At 40.5% G+C, this 14,953-nt stretch overlaps 1 protein-coding gene across 1 annotated transcript in view; it reads right to left on the bottom strand.

Moving 5' to 3' along the window:
* The window catches only part of LOC126161727 (tRNA (adenine(58)-N(1))-methyltransferase non-catalytic subunit TRM6), a 32,605-nt gene that overhangs the window by 9,486 nt on the left and 8,166 nt on the right, over positions 1–14,953 (bottom strand). The window contains exons 2-3 of the mRNA XM_049917763.1: positions 13,507–13,628; positions 13,275–13,348 (exon numbers count right to left, since the gene is read on the bottom strand). Of these exons, the coding sequence (XP_049773720.1) occupies positions 13,275–13,299 (25 nt within the window). The 5' untranslated portion in view covers positions 13,300–13,348; positions 13,507–13,628. The remainder of the gene's footprint in view (positions 1–13,274; positions 13,349–13,506; positions 13,629–14,953) is intronic.

The raw sequence follows: 14,953 nt of genomic DNA, 5'->3' as shown, positions 1-14,953 counted from the left end.
GACAGTTAACAATGACAGCACTGATAATGCAGTAACAATGGCAATGTCGTGTATAAAGAAGCCATTAAAAGTATGAAGAAGGAAAGTGTGCCAGCAGACACCGGCGTTATATTAAAACAGAAAGGAACTTGCAAAACTGGTTACTGAATGTCTACAGAGAAAAACAACTCCCTAATATTGGAACAATGCTGTATTTATTATATTTCACAAGAAAGGAGACAGACAACAAGATATAAGAAGCTATCAGTCTCTTCTCCATGATGCACCTGTACAAGCAACTCACTAAAATTATCACCATCTACATAAGAAAAAACATTTGATTTAACCAGGCTCGCTTGACAAGTGGCTATACCACAATGAATCATTTACAAGTCATGAATGAAATAACAAAACAGAGCAGACAATATGAATATTGTAGCATTCTCAGTGCAGATCAGTTGAACATCCAATTGTGCATGGGACTATGTGGCTTGCTTACACTACTGTGCCTGTCAACAGGCTCAAGGGATCATTTGCAGCTCAGACTGTGTGTGCGCTGTCACCTTCTGGCAAGACTGGTTAGTTGCACAAGACAGTGCCCACTGTACTGGTGTAAACCACAGTGACATCATTCGAACATAGAATCATTATTGTGAGACTGAAAATCTGCCTCACTCACAGATAATAACAATATCTGATGACAACTACTTACAAATTATGGCTTACTGGAGGAGAATGTGACTGTGCATTGCCTATTCAAAGGCAACTGAGAGGGCTGGGTCGACCAAGACTGCATGGAACTATCTCCACATAATCAATACGGCTTTCAGGTACCCATCATGAAAAAAAAAAAAAAAAAAAAAAAAGGCTGCTCCCCCACCCCACTCCCCGCTTGTTGAACAGTGAAAGAGGAGGGCAAGGGCACACCTGGAATGGAACCTAGATCAATGACATTGGTTCTCTTAACAAACAAGTGGAGAATTTGTTTGAAGCCTTATGATCACCACAGAAGAGATGGTTATGTACAATCAATAAGTGGATTACCCTTTGGTAGCTCATTTAATTCAGTCCAGAATGAGCATCACCATGTCCAATAATCACTCATTTTGATGACAATGACATTCTGCATCACTTGTTAATTTTATTAATTACAAAACAGTTCAGTTAAAATTTTCATTAATTTTGGTTACTGAAATCACTCAAAAGTCTTTGAACATTAAAGTTCTCAAGTTTCGCAGATGTCAGTGTGCATATTGTCATGTTCAGAATCTGGGGGGGTGAGGATGAGGCTGGGGAGGTTAGGGGGATAGATAGCAGGGCAGGGGTGGGGGACGGTAAAGTGCTGCTTGTAGGAGGGTGGGGAGAGGGTAAGGCAGCTGGTTTAATTTTGCAAATTTTTTTGCACATATTTCTACACATTTTAGGTATTTTTACATGTTTTTAGCCTCCACCATGGACCCATGCTCCTTCTATTTTCATCAATACAGAAAATTTCCTTATCCATGGCCAGAATCCAGTCCCACACACTGATTCTGCATTGTTGCTTGGCTCATGGGATCTGCCCAAATGGCCTTACCATCAAATTACCCATTGCCGGATGCAACCCTTCCTTCCACTATGACCTCAAACTGTTCGGATTCTGCCAGTCCTTAAACCTCACCAACATAGTCCAACAAAACCATATGAACCAGGCCCAATGCTCCTTGCAGTACCTTCTCTCCATCCGTAACATTCTCCTGACATGCAATCTCATATCACACACTGAAACTCTTGCCCTCCAGGAACTAGAACAGCATGCACAACGCCACCTCAAAAAACTCTCCCACCTGTTCACTTCCTGCTACCACCTTGGACTGCCACTATCCACCACCTCTACAACAACCTCCAAACCTCCGCCACATCCCCTCATAGCTGACAAACCCTGCCTCACAGGCTACTACATTTATCCCACCCTCAAAACTCCCTTCAACCCCCACGTAGAATCCAGAACCTCAACAGACCCGAAACAAAGTCATGAACACTTCCTCCAAAAGCCTGAGCCACGCTGCAGTATCAGTCCTTTCCAAAGGCCTCACCTTTTACCACACTACAAAATTCAATCATGCAGGGCTTGTTAAAGATCACCTCTCCTTCTCCCGGTTTCTACAGTAGAAACACTTTTTCGTCACCAACCAAAGACCAAATGTTGAACCCTGCCTGATTCAGTTCACTCCTTCATCCAACTATGATCCACCCCCACTGTCCCCAAATCACCCGCTGTTAACTTTCCAGAATTTCTTAACCTCTAAGCTTGCCTCACCATCACTCGCCAAATCCCTCAACATGCAAAATAATCTAACTTCTGCAGAAAGAACTGCAATCCCACATAAAAACTTATCCCAACCTTATAATCCTACCTGCTGACAGAAACTTCACCACTGCTGTTTTGAACTGCAAGGATTACCTGACAGAAGGACTTCGCCAGCTGTCAAATTCACCTACAAACCCTGCCACGGTGACCCTATTCTAGAAATCCAGCAGGATTCTCCAGTCTCTCCTCAAATCCTTAGACTCGTCCCAAAACCTCTCCCCATAGTCCCCCCCTCTCTCCCTCCCACCCCCCACACTCCTACCTCCTACACACTTCCTAAAGTCCCTAAACACAACCATCCAGGGCACCCATTGTGGCTGATTACTGTGCCCGCACTACGAGAATCTCTGTTCCCACCTATCCTTCTACTCCTAAAAGATACCAACCATTTCCTCCACTGACTCTCCAGAGTTTTTGTTTCTTCACCACACGGTGCCCTGCTCATCACTATTAATGGCACCTCCCTTTACACTATAATAATAATGGCGTGTGACGAAGGCCTCCCGTCGGGTAGACCGCTCATCTGGTGCAAGTCTTTGGATTTGACGCCACTTTGGCGACTTGCGCGTCGATGGGGATGAAATGATGATGATTAGGACAACACAACACCCAGTCCCTGAGCGGAGAAAATCTCCAACCCAGCCGGGAATCGAACCCGGGCCCTTAGGATTGAAAGGCTGCCGCGCTGACCACTCAGCTACTAACATCCCTAATGCCAATGGCCTTGCTGCTATTGAACACTACCTTCCCCAACACCCAATGAATTCCAGACATACAACCTACTTCCTAGTCACCAAGACCAACTTCTCACTCAAAATTCCTTCATCTTTGAAGGCATCACCTAGAAACATATCCATCGTATGGCAATGGGCATCCGCATGGCACCATCCTCTGCCAGCCTATTCATGGACCACCTACAGCAATCCTTTGTAACCACCCAGAATCCGAAACCCCTCACTTGGTCCAGATTTGTTGCTGACATCTTCGTGACCTGGGTCGATGGTGATAACACCCTATCCACATTCCTCCAGAACCTCAACACCTTCTCCTCCATTTGCTTCACCTGGTCCCCCTCAACCCAAAAAAGCCACTTTCCTCGATATTTACTTCCACCTCAAAGATGGTTACATCAGTACCTTCATCCATATAAAACCAACCAATCACCAGCAATACCTCCACTTCAATGGTTGCCACCCATTCCATGCCAAGAAGTCCCTTCCATACAGGCTAGCCACCTGCAGTTGTCACATTTATAGTGACGAGCAATCCCTCTCAAAATATACCAAGGTTCTCACTGAGGCTTTCACAGACCATAGTTATCCTCCCAATGTTCTACAGGAACAGATCTCTCATACCTTATCGGTCCAGTCACCCCCTCCCCCCCCCCCCCCCACCACTTCCCAAAGTCCCACCATCTGGCCACAGAGGAGTACTCCCCTTGTGACTCAGTACTACCCAGGACTGGAGCAACTGAGCCACATTCTCTGACAGGGTTTCAACTAACTCTCATTGTGCCCTGAAATGAAGAATGTCCTATGCAGTATCCTTCCTACAGTGGTATTCCACTGCCCACCGAACCTGTACAATAGCCTCATCCATTCCTACACAACCTTTGCTCCCAACTCCTTGCCTCGTGGCTCATATCCCTGTAACAGACCTAGATGCAAGACCTGTCCTGTACATCTTCCACCACCACCCACTTCCAGTCCAGTCGCAAGCATCACCCATCCTGCCAGAGGCAGGGTTACCTGTGAAACCAGTCATGTGATCTACAAGCTATGCTGCAACCACTGTGCTGAGTTCTATGTGAGCGTGAGCGTGACAACCACAAGCAATCTGTCTGCACGGATGGTCACTGACAAACTTTGTATATTAGCCACCCACCTGTTGAGCACGTTACCGAACATAACATTCTTCATTTTAATGACTGCTTCAAATCCTGTGCCATCTGGATCCTTCCTACCAACTTTTCTGAAAAGCACAATTGTTAACTCTTCCTGCAGTATCCCCTATGTTCCCATAACCTCCTGGCCTCAACCTTTCTTAGTCATTATCTTTACCCACATATCCCCTTCCCTGTTCCCACTCCAACTCTCTGTTTCACCAACATATCCACAGTCTTTTTACTTCTATCCTTTTCTGCTGCCCCCCACCCTCCGTCTAATGACCCAACTGTTAACTGTATCTAGTTGGGGAAGTGCAATCAGTCCACAAAAGAGACTGCTTACAAATCACTCATGTGGCCCATCCAGGAATAATATTGCTCAGGTGTGTGGGCCCCATACGAGATGGGACTAGCAGGGGACATTGAACGTATACAGAGAAGGGCAGCATGAATGGTCAGGCAGCATGAATGGTCACAGGCTTCTTTAATCCATGCAAAAGCATCACAGAAATACTGAAGGAACTGAACTGGCAGACTCTTGAGACAGACGTAAGCTATCTTGAGAAAGTCTATTAACAAAGTTTCAAGAACTGGCTTTAAGTGATTACTCTAGGGATATACTACAACCCCCTATGTATCGCTCACACAGGTGTCGTGAGGATAAGATTAGGACACTTACTGCATGCACAGAGGCATTCAAATAATCATTCTTTCTGCACTCCATGCGTGAATGGAATAGGAAGAAATCTGAATAACTGGTACAATAAGACTTATCCTCCACCATGCACCTCACGGTGATTTGCAGAGTATAGATGCTGGAGGTAGATGTAACTGCCCTACCCTCTCTGGACCTTGTCCTCGTATGCTCTCATAAGCAGCACTTTACTGCCCCACACCCCTGCCCTGCTATCCCTCCCCCTCTTCGTCCCAGCCTCCTCCTTACCTCCGCCCTCATGCGTTGCTGCTCGCAGTCTGGTCTTGGCAGCCAGAGACTGTGGTCGTGCACGTGGCTGTGTATGCGTGTGTGTGTTTTTGTGTTATTTTGATGAAGGACCTTTTGGCCGAAAGCTTACTTGTTTGACTGTCTTTTTCCTGTGCCTATCTGGAACTCAGAAGCTCCACTATATGATAAGCAGTAATGTATCCTTTTCATAATACTATCTTTATTCCATCCTGGATTTCCTATTGTCAGATTTTACTGGTTTTGATGTGATACAAGAATCAACAGAATTTTGCCTTATAGAAAATGTTGCTAGTTATAAATCTGATTTTCCAATTTTGTAACCAGTAATATTTTCTTTAAGTCAAAATTCTATTGATTCTTGCAGTACATCAAAACAGTAAAATCTAAGCTAGTCATTTTTACATCATTATGTAGTTTTGAAACATAAGCACTGTTATTCTTCCTTTATGTGGATCGCCTCATTTACATGTGTAAGTTCCATATTCCAAATAATAATAAATTACATGAAAATATTAATTAGTGAATTCATTAATGCTGCAAGTCATTTTGCACAGAAAAATTACAGCAACAAAGGTAATTAGTCGAAAGTCCGAATCTAACAACAGTTAGGGCAATACCCGCAACACAAATTTGTTTGGCAAGGAACTTTAATTATTTCAGAAGATAATTAGTTCCTGGTAACTTAAAATATATAACTGGAAAGTTGGACCCCCAAGGACTTTAAACCATAAACTGATAATCTGATATCACATCTTAAGTGATAATCTCTAAGATTATTCAGTGGAAATGACAAGGAAATATCAAGTAACTTTAGCACGATAATTCTGTGCCATCCAGGTACTAATTCAACTGTCACAGAATTTCCACACACATTCTCACTGTTGCTGTGTTTCAGTTATTCTACCAGCAGTAAGAATTTGTTTTTCCAGCCAGTGTGTTCCTTGAGCAGGCTCAGGAGTGACTCCCAGCTCGTGTCTTAAACAGGCATGCACAGAGGGCCAGAATACCAAAAGTATATGTCAATGAGTTTTATTCCTGTTTCTGTATCTAGGTTTAGAGCTCAGAGTGTAGTTAAAAATAATACTCAGCTGCACCAACTGTAAACTAAACATCATAAAACAATGCCTGTCACAATTACTTTCATTTTTCTATTTTAAAAGAACTGAAAACTGAAAAAATCACTAACCAAACATGATTCACATTCTTGGAGCATCTTCAATGATTATACTGTAAAAATTATGAGTAGTCAACGTGTCTTTTGATCACTACAGACTTAGAATGGTTCAGCAGACTGTGAATAAAAGGGAAATTCAGGAATATAATGATAATAATTGCGCATGCACCAACAGAGACAGAAGAAGAAGAAGAAGAAGAAGAAGAAGGAGGAGGAGGAGGAGGAGGAGGAGGAGGAGGAGGAGGAGGAATAAAAGGACAGTTCTATGAAGACCTAATAAAAGAACAGTTCTATGAAGACCTTGAATGTACATGAAAATCCTGACCTATTGCTAGTTTTGGTAGACGTCAATACACAGTCGAGCAAAATGAATGTGGAAAACTATCAGGAAAGTAATGAGAATGGAGCTGCATTTATGTCAGTTTGGTACTAGCAATAATTTACTCACTGAGTGGAGGAGGAGGAGGAGGAGGAGGAGGAGGAATAAAAGGACAGTTCTATGAAGACCTAATAAAAGAACAGTTCTATGAAGACCTTGAAGGTACATGAAAATCCTGACCTATTGCTAGTTTTGGTAGACTTCAATACACAGTCGAGCAAAATGAATGTGGAAAACTATCAGGAAAGTAATGAGAATGGAGCTGCATTTATGTCAGTTTAGTACTAGCAATAATTTACTCACTGAGTGCTTGTTTTCCACACAAAAGAATACTTAGCTGGAACATGGAATCAAGTAGTTTACAAAACAGGCCACGTGTTAGTGAAAGCAAGATATTCCACGTGTAAGGAGCTGCAAGAATCCAAACTGTGGTTCAGACAACTGTGCTGGAAAAACTATTGTGAGAGACAAGTAAGCTGTAATATTTAAAACTGGAATGGTAAAATAGCAAATTGGAACACAGAAAAACTGAATTATATCAAAACTGTAAAAACATACCACATAAACACCCTGATAGCCGGTGAAGAAACAATGATAAATCAAGATAGATAGAATAGAATGCAGAAAGTGGTGAAGAGCCAACAGAAGAAACAACTGGGGTAAGAAGAAAGGAAAGGAATGGATGGTTTTGATAACTAATATAAACTACCACAAGACTAAAAATACAGCAAGACTGAGAATGCTACAGAGGGAGACAAGAAGAAATGTAAAGGTTTATAAACAATTAAGGTCTAATGCTCATAGGATATGTAATAAATAGGAAACAGAATGGCTGATACCAAAATTTCAAGAGGTAGAAGAAGTAAAGGAACAGAATGAAACAAGAATTATTTCACCAGAAGGAGTGGCCGACCAAAACTAGATGGCTCAACAACGAACTGGCAGACCGTACCAAGATGGAGATACGAGGATGGAAGAGAAAAACAGAGATATGGAAGAAGACTATGGAGGAGGCCATGGCCCATCAAGGGCTGTAGTGCTGGAAAAGAAGAGACGAAGAATCTCCATCAGAAGTCCTCTCATTACTTCAGCACTCCATATAAAGTAAGAGCAAAAAATTTGTGGTTCCTCACAGTTGATTATTTGTGACACTATGGCACTAAATAATTTATTAACTGGGCTTCCTTGTGCATCTCTTCCAACTGTCAAATTTCCATGCTGCTTGAGCATGACAGAACACAGGTGAAGTTCAAAATACATAACATCTTACTAATTCATGCTGGTTTAGGCACACTCATGTTACAGGTACTTTCAAGTTTTATTAAAATATACTTAATCAGAAGGTTACGGTGGCAAGTTGTAATTAATTTGTATCAGAACTGTGCATATTTTAACAGCACTTTTCCATTGGTTTGTTGAAAACAACAGTAAACATATGACAGAAATTAATCATCAACTATATACTCTCCAACATATCTAAACAACATGCAATGCTCATGTAGTTTGCAGATTCCATGCCTATAGAAACCTACTTGTTTGGAGCTGGGGATGTCAAGTCAGATTTGAATGCATTTTTGACAGAAAAGGAATTTTCTTGGTGATTGATTGATAAGTAGTGTGAAAGGCAAACACCTGAAGGTGTAAGGTAAGCAGAGTAATTGTGTGAGGGACGACTTCCCATGAATAGTTTTGTTTGTGAAGTTAGCAGAACACATTATTGTGTAGTAATAATACTTAATATAGTTTTGTTGGTTCTTTTTCATATACTGTGACTGAAAGGTGTCAGAGTTGTTGGCAAGAAACACCAGCTGTAGTGAGCACACCCTTGGTGAGAAGTCTGCAGTGTACAACAACCATTTAGTGCCATCTGATACAAAATATTACCTGTTCACACTGCCTACTGCTCAAGGAGATCTCTCTTGTTAGTGCTCCATCATCAATTTCTTCTTAAGAAGTTAACATAAAGACATCACAACTCATCACCATGAACAATGTTGCACAGGAATCCTCAATGAGTGAAATGATGACATTCAAGCAAAAATATATTAATAGGCACTCCTTTAGTGTTTGTTGCCTTGAATTAGCACATGCAGTACTCCAACACCCAACTTCTGGAGCTTGCCTTTTGAATGTAAATGTCACCCCAATGTTAAATGGTCACAGTTCATTATATACATCATTTGTTGAGATTTCTTGAATGTGGAAAATCATTTGCACAGAATGATCTTTCTTCAAACCAAAAAATCATTTTCTGATGCACAGAAGCCTTCATGTGTTGTATTACTACATGATGTTCATTTGGTTTATCAAAGTTATTTTGCGTAGAAAATGAAACTACAACAACAAACAATTTTATGCTTACCAATGCAAGAGTAGAAATATGTCCAAGACACGCACTGCATACCATGCTACAATCACCTTGCTGGATTGCAGCTGGCTTACGCCAGTTGGTGGGCAGTGAGCACCTTACAGTGAAGAAAATCTCAAGCATAAACTCTTCCGATCCTGATGCAGCCACAAGCTCTTTCACAGAAATGTTTCTAATAAGTTTTGCTCTTACTGATGTGTTTGAGAGTGAAGAAAATTATTTTTGAGGCTCCACCAGATTAACACCTTTAGAAGGCAGCAAAATGTGGTTTAAAAAATAAAACAAGGAGTGGATTTGAACTCTTGGCTTTGTGTTTGCATTGTGTGACATTTACTGTTAGACCACAAGTAGATAAAGCACTTTTAGCAGAAGCAACACTTCCTACAGACATTTCCACAGCCTACAGTGTTACAAGATTGTGCAGATGGCCGGATATAGGGGCAAGTGTTCAATTGGTGCCTTAATTCAATGACACAGACTTGGACTCTGCTTTGGCCACATTTTGTGTCTAAGACTTTATCACTGCACGTCTTATAGGTTCAGTCAGTAGATAGGTCAGTCATGTTTCAAGCTGGTATTTGTAAGGATGTTGAGCTCTTCTTGTTGCTGTTGAGGGTAATTTGAGGGATGTGCAGGTTTGGATAGGATCCACCAACCTGTTGTCCAGCCCTACAATTAACATTTCTGAAATGAGCTCATCCTGAAAGACTTTAACCATCCAATGTGGTACACCGTAACAAAGTTAGGCCATTAACTCATAGCTAATTGAAAGTGGAGGCACACATAACAGCATGAAATGCAGCCTGACACATAGCAACAATAGTATAGATAGTATAGTTTTACATTTATCAATTTACACATGTTTTATATAACTTGTGGACAACAAGAGAGACTAGTATCACAAGTCTTATATGGAGGAACCTGTGACAGTAAAAGTTTGGCCACAATACTTCATAAATTTCCAGTTGAAAGATGCTGGACTGATAGAATTTAGCACAAGTTACAGATCAGTTATACATTTCAGTTTGCAGCAGTATGGGCTATCCTGTATATCATGCATTGAGTTGAATTATTCTTGGATGATGAGTATGAGGACTTGACATCTTTCCATTGTGTTCTGAACTTTAAGTGAAGCTACTTGATTTCAGTAAATCACTGTGGTTTTCCTGAACTTAGTCGAAAATAGGATAGAGCTGAACATTAACTTAGGAGCTGTATGTTGAGTATAGGAACATTACTGGCCTGCTCCACACAATGTAACTTGGAGAAACAGTGACATTTAAAAATGTAAATACAATCTTCTTGAGTATTATTAACTGGTTTTCTGCAAATGACTTTCATTAGACTCATTTAACATAATACAGTCTGCAAATTAGTATGGCACAAGGCCTGACCACATCATTACAAACAGCACCTCAAAGAAAATCTATTATTGGAACAGAATATTGTAAATTATTAGGTGTCTATATTGATATGAATCTGAAGTGAAAGTCAGGTGTTATGGATCATCTAAAAATCTGCACCCTGCAGCTACTGCATTACGGATAACAGCAGATATTTGGGGATTAAGATGTTAAAAAGTTGACTTATTTTTCTTATTTTCATTCACTTCACTGTGTTCGTTGTGCAGATATGTGTAATAAGGATAACATGTGGTGTCCACTCTGGAACCCTTTTTAGGCAGCTAGTTAAACATCTGGGTGTTCTGACAGCATCCTCGCAGTATATTTACTTCATCATGACATCAGTTGTCAACAACCAATCACAGTTAAAAATGAACAGTAGCATTCACAAATATAATGCTAGGAGGAGGAATGAATTACAGCATCCATCCGTAGTGTGGCACAGAAAGGAGTGAAGTATTCACTCATAAAAATCGTTGACCTTTCACCACAGTGAGGTGAAACTCTAATAGATAATATCTGCTTGATAACTCCTTCCACTATGTTGTCATGACCAAGGAATAGTGTATCTTAAGGAGAAAAGATTCCAATGAAAGCTTCTCAGTGGCACACTAGTCTGCTCAACTTAGCTCTAGAAGTGCAGGGCTGTCTACTCTGAGAGGCGACGGAGTGGTGGGAAAGATATTTGGAAAAGATAATGTGTTTGGATAAAGGTGTTCACTGCATTATCACTTGAAGGTCAGCATGTGGTTACAACTCATCAGAAGGCTGAGAAGGTGAAAAATGTGGCTAACAGGCTTGTCTAGTAGAGAGAATGTTCCAGCAGGCCAGAAAGACAATAAAGAACATCGTGTGCAATCATAACTGAGTGGAAAAGACCCTCAATATGTGTATAAAAAGGCAGCTATTGCCAGTATCAAATCAGAGAGTGTGAGAATATCAATGAAATATTCAAGCAGTAACCAGTCAGTGAAGCTGAGGCAGAAGCCAGCAACACTGGCAGACGGTAGCAGCTACTGAAGAAACAGCAGTACTTCACCCACAGACAGACAGTATTACTCTTGGTGGCACAACTACAACTTACAGACAAGTAGCAAGCTTACGAGTGTCTAATTTATGTTTCAATGAGTGGTACTGCACAGTCTGTCTTTGTCTCAAATAGCAGTGTTGTGGATTTTATTTGCTAGTAATAACAATTAGCTGAATAGTACTTGTCTCCTGTGAAGTATGCTAAGGAACCAGTGCTATAATGATTAGGCCAAGTGACCACTGATTTAGTGGTTAGGTCAAGCAGCCGTTGACTCAGTAGATGACAGAACAAGTGGCAACAACTGGACTTGTCTCTGAGTTCGGCACCCAAGGTAGTCCGTTTAATATTGATTAGAAGCCAGTGGCTCTTGCCCCTCAATAGTGGAAAGCGTATGTGTAATAGGATGGAATCAATGTGAAAGAGGTTCCAATTGATGTTAGTTGATCTGCTGATCAGACCTTGCATATAAATATGTCTAACGGTTAATAAACTTATTTACAGAGTTTACATCAACTTGCTACTTTGGCAGATCATCATCCCCATCAAAGATCCTACTCTGCTTCTCAGCACCCACCCTAAGCAATGAAAGAGGTTCTATTCCATCTCGATTCCATTACAAAGGTTAGAAGACAGCACAAAAGAACAATACTGTCATCAATGTCCAGAAAGCACCATGCAAGCCACACCAACCTGATATTGGTAGCTAGGACATGTGCCAGGATGTAATAACAAACAAGAATTCCTGAAAGTATAATACAGAACTACAGACGGGGAAGGTGGGTGGGGGGAGTGAAAGGGAGAAGGGGGATGGGGCGTAAAGCTAAATATAAATCACCAAATGTAAAAAACAATAAAGGTAAGTTAAGATTAATGTAAAAGGCAGTTATGTAAATGGCCAGCTTGTTACCATATTTTTCACTAACAAAAATGTATTATAACTGTAAAGCAACTGAATCATTATACATCATAGAAAGAGATCACAATAACGATCGAACACACAAATAATTCACTAATCCCTTGAAATTCAAAGATCCACAGCTAATTACAGTAACAACACACTGTTCCACCAGCTTCCTTGAAAGTCACCAAATGGTTGCCCCATTTCAATTTTTGAAACATTATCACTAGTAGTACGGACCAGGTTGCTAATCGCAATAATACTTCACTTTGTACTGTGGCTCTTTTGTACCTCATTATTTGTCTTCAATAAGAAGGGAAGTGTTTTAGTTAGTGTCATGTTGCACAATGAGCATTCGAGCACTGCCGGAACACAACTACTTTTGCTTATCACAATCTGTTTTCTTTCTTTCAGTCCCCTAAATTTAATGAGCCAATCTCCCAGGGGCCTCTTGATTGTCATTATGGGAAGAGTGTAGTGCAGGCAAAAATGATACTTACGCTAATATGTGACAGTTTACAATTTTCAAATTGCCTTAAACTTGGGTTATCTGTACTATTCACACAATTCATTCACTTTACGGTAAGTAACTTGCATAACAAAATATGGCAGATCTTTTAAAAATGATAGCCAATTGTTTTGCAGGTTTCCTTGAGCATGATAACAAATATTTCATGAAGTTCCTGTCTCAGTTTTGTACAATCTGAAATCAGCCTGCTGAAGTTAAGTCTCCTTGGTACTTATTTCTGGTGACTCTTCTTCCATTTAAACCCTACTTTTTCCATGCAGATTCATCTAAATAAGTCCCTGTTAATAAAAGTGTACACATAACTGTCCTACTTACCATCAGAAGCCTCATCCACTTCCATAATGGGAGGGACAACTGTCTGCTTTTCTAGTAGCACTTCACTAAAATCACTGCAAATTATGAAACCAATATAAATGCACACAAATACAAATAATAATGTTGCGGACACTAATATTTGCACAAAAAGAAAAAAAAATTAATTTAACTTAATTTATAAGCAACAAGGATACGCTCACTACAACAACATGCAAGAGAGATTCCAGCCTACCTTCCAGCCAAGCTGCTGACAATCAACAGGATAAATTCAACATATGACCACAATACCAGGCTAACTTCAGTTCAGAAGAAGAGTTCTTGAAAATTAGTAACCAGAGAATGTTCACATCAAATCTAAAAAAAATAATAATAATAATAAAAATTAGTTCAATGAATATTAAAGAAGTACATAGTAAGAGTCAATAAATGTACAAGAACTGTTCAAAAAGTATCTAACTTTTATTTATAAAATCAATCTTTATTCAGATACAATTGTTTGACACTAGTCAGCTTCAAACTAGTCCCATTAAGCTTCTACAAGCTCTCCAAATGCTGCTGCCACTGCTACAAGCATTACTGGAAAGCCTCTTCTGGTGTGGCATGGTGCTGCTCCATCAAATTTTGCATGTCTTCCATGTTCTGAAATCTGGTCCCATTCTGTCTTTACAGTTTAGGGAAAAGTGAGAAATCACTTGGTCTAGTTCAGGGGGAAAGGGAGACTGACAAATCACAGCCATGTTGTGTTTGGCCAGAAAAACTCTGAATAATTGAAAACAGAGTGGATGGCTTATCATGCTGAAGGTGACTACTGCCTGCTGCCCACAAGTCCAACTGATTGCATCTCACTGCTTCACAAAGATGACACAGAACATCCTGCTAGAACTCCTTATTGATGTTAGTACCTTCTGGGGCGTACTTTTGATAGACCACACAACTGGAGTCAAAAAAAGACAGTCAACAGAACTTTCATGTTGCTACAGACCAGCCTCGCTTTTTCGGGTCTCGGGGATGACTGATGCTTCAATTGTAACAAATGGAATTTTGGTTCTGGGTCATTCCAATAAACCCAGAACTCACCACCGGTCATCACTGTGTTAAAAAAAGTTGGTATTAGTGTTCAGAGTATCCAGCATGTCCTGTGCGATCTGCAAATGACATCTTTTCTGTTAGGTTGTTAGCAACTTTGACACAAATTTTGCTGAGATCCTCCGGAAGTGCAAATGTTCCATTAAAACACAATGAAAGGGTCCAATCCCAATTTTAACCTTGTCTTCAAGTTCTCCGAATGTGGTACATCTCTCCTGCACACCAGAGTCCTTACGTGATCAATAACAGCTTCATTTGCAGAGGTTCAGAGCCTACCTGAATGTGCTTCACTCTTCACTGATGAGTGGCCATCTTTGGAGCAGTTGCACCATTCCTTTATCCATGTGGTATCAACTGCTTTATGCCCAAACACTTGTCGAGTCTTGTGGATTGTCTCAACTTGAGAATCGCCGAATTTAAAACCAAATTTGTCACAATAATGTTGCTCCAGTTTTTCTGTCATTTTGCCCACAACACAAAATCCAGTGACTACTGCTTACACACTTTCACTTGTTAATGATGAGCCAGTAATTGGTTGTTTACACACTCATGGAAAAAAAAACTCAGTCATGTACTCTGCTTATGCCTCTAAA

This window comes from Schistocerca cancellata, chromosome 2, assembly GCF_023864275.1.
Source record: "Schistocerca cancellata isolate TAMUIC-IGC-003103 chromosome 2, iqSchCanc2.1, whole genome shotgun sequence".
Classification (NCBI taxonomy): domain Eukaryota; kingdom Metazoa; phylum Arthropoda; class Insecta; order Orthoptera; family Acrididae; genus Schistocerca; species Schistocerca cancellata.
The sequence above is the reverse complement of the archived record's forward strand: the minus strand, read 5'-3'. Positions and strand labels throughout refer to the sequence as shown.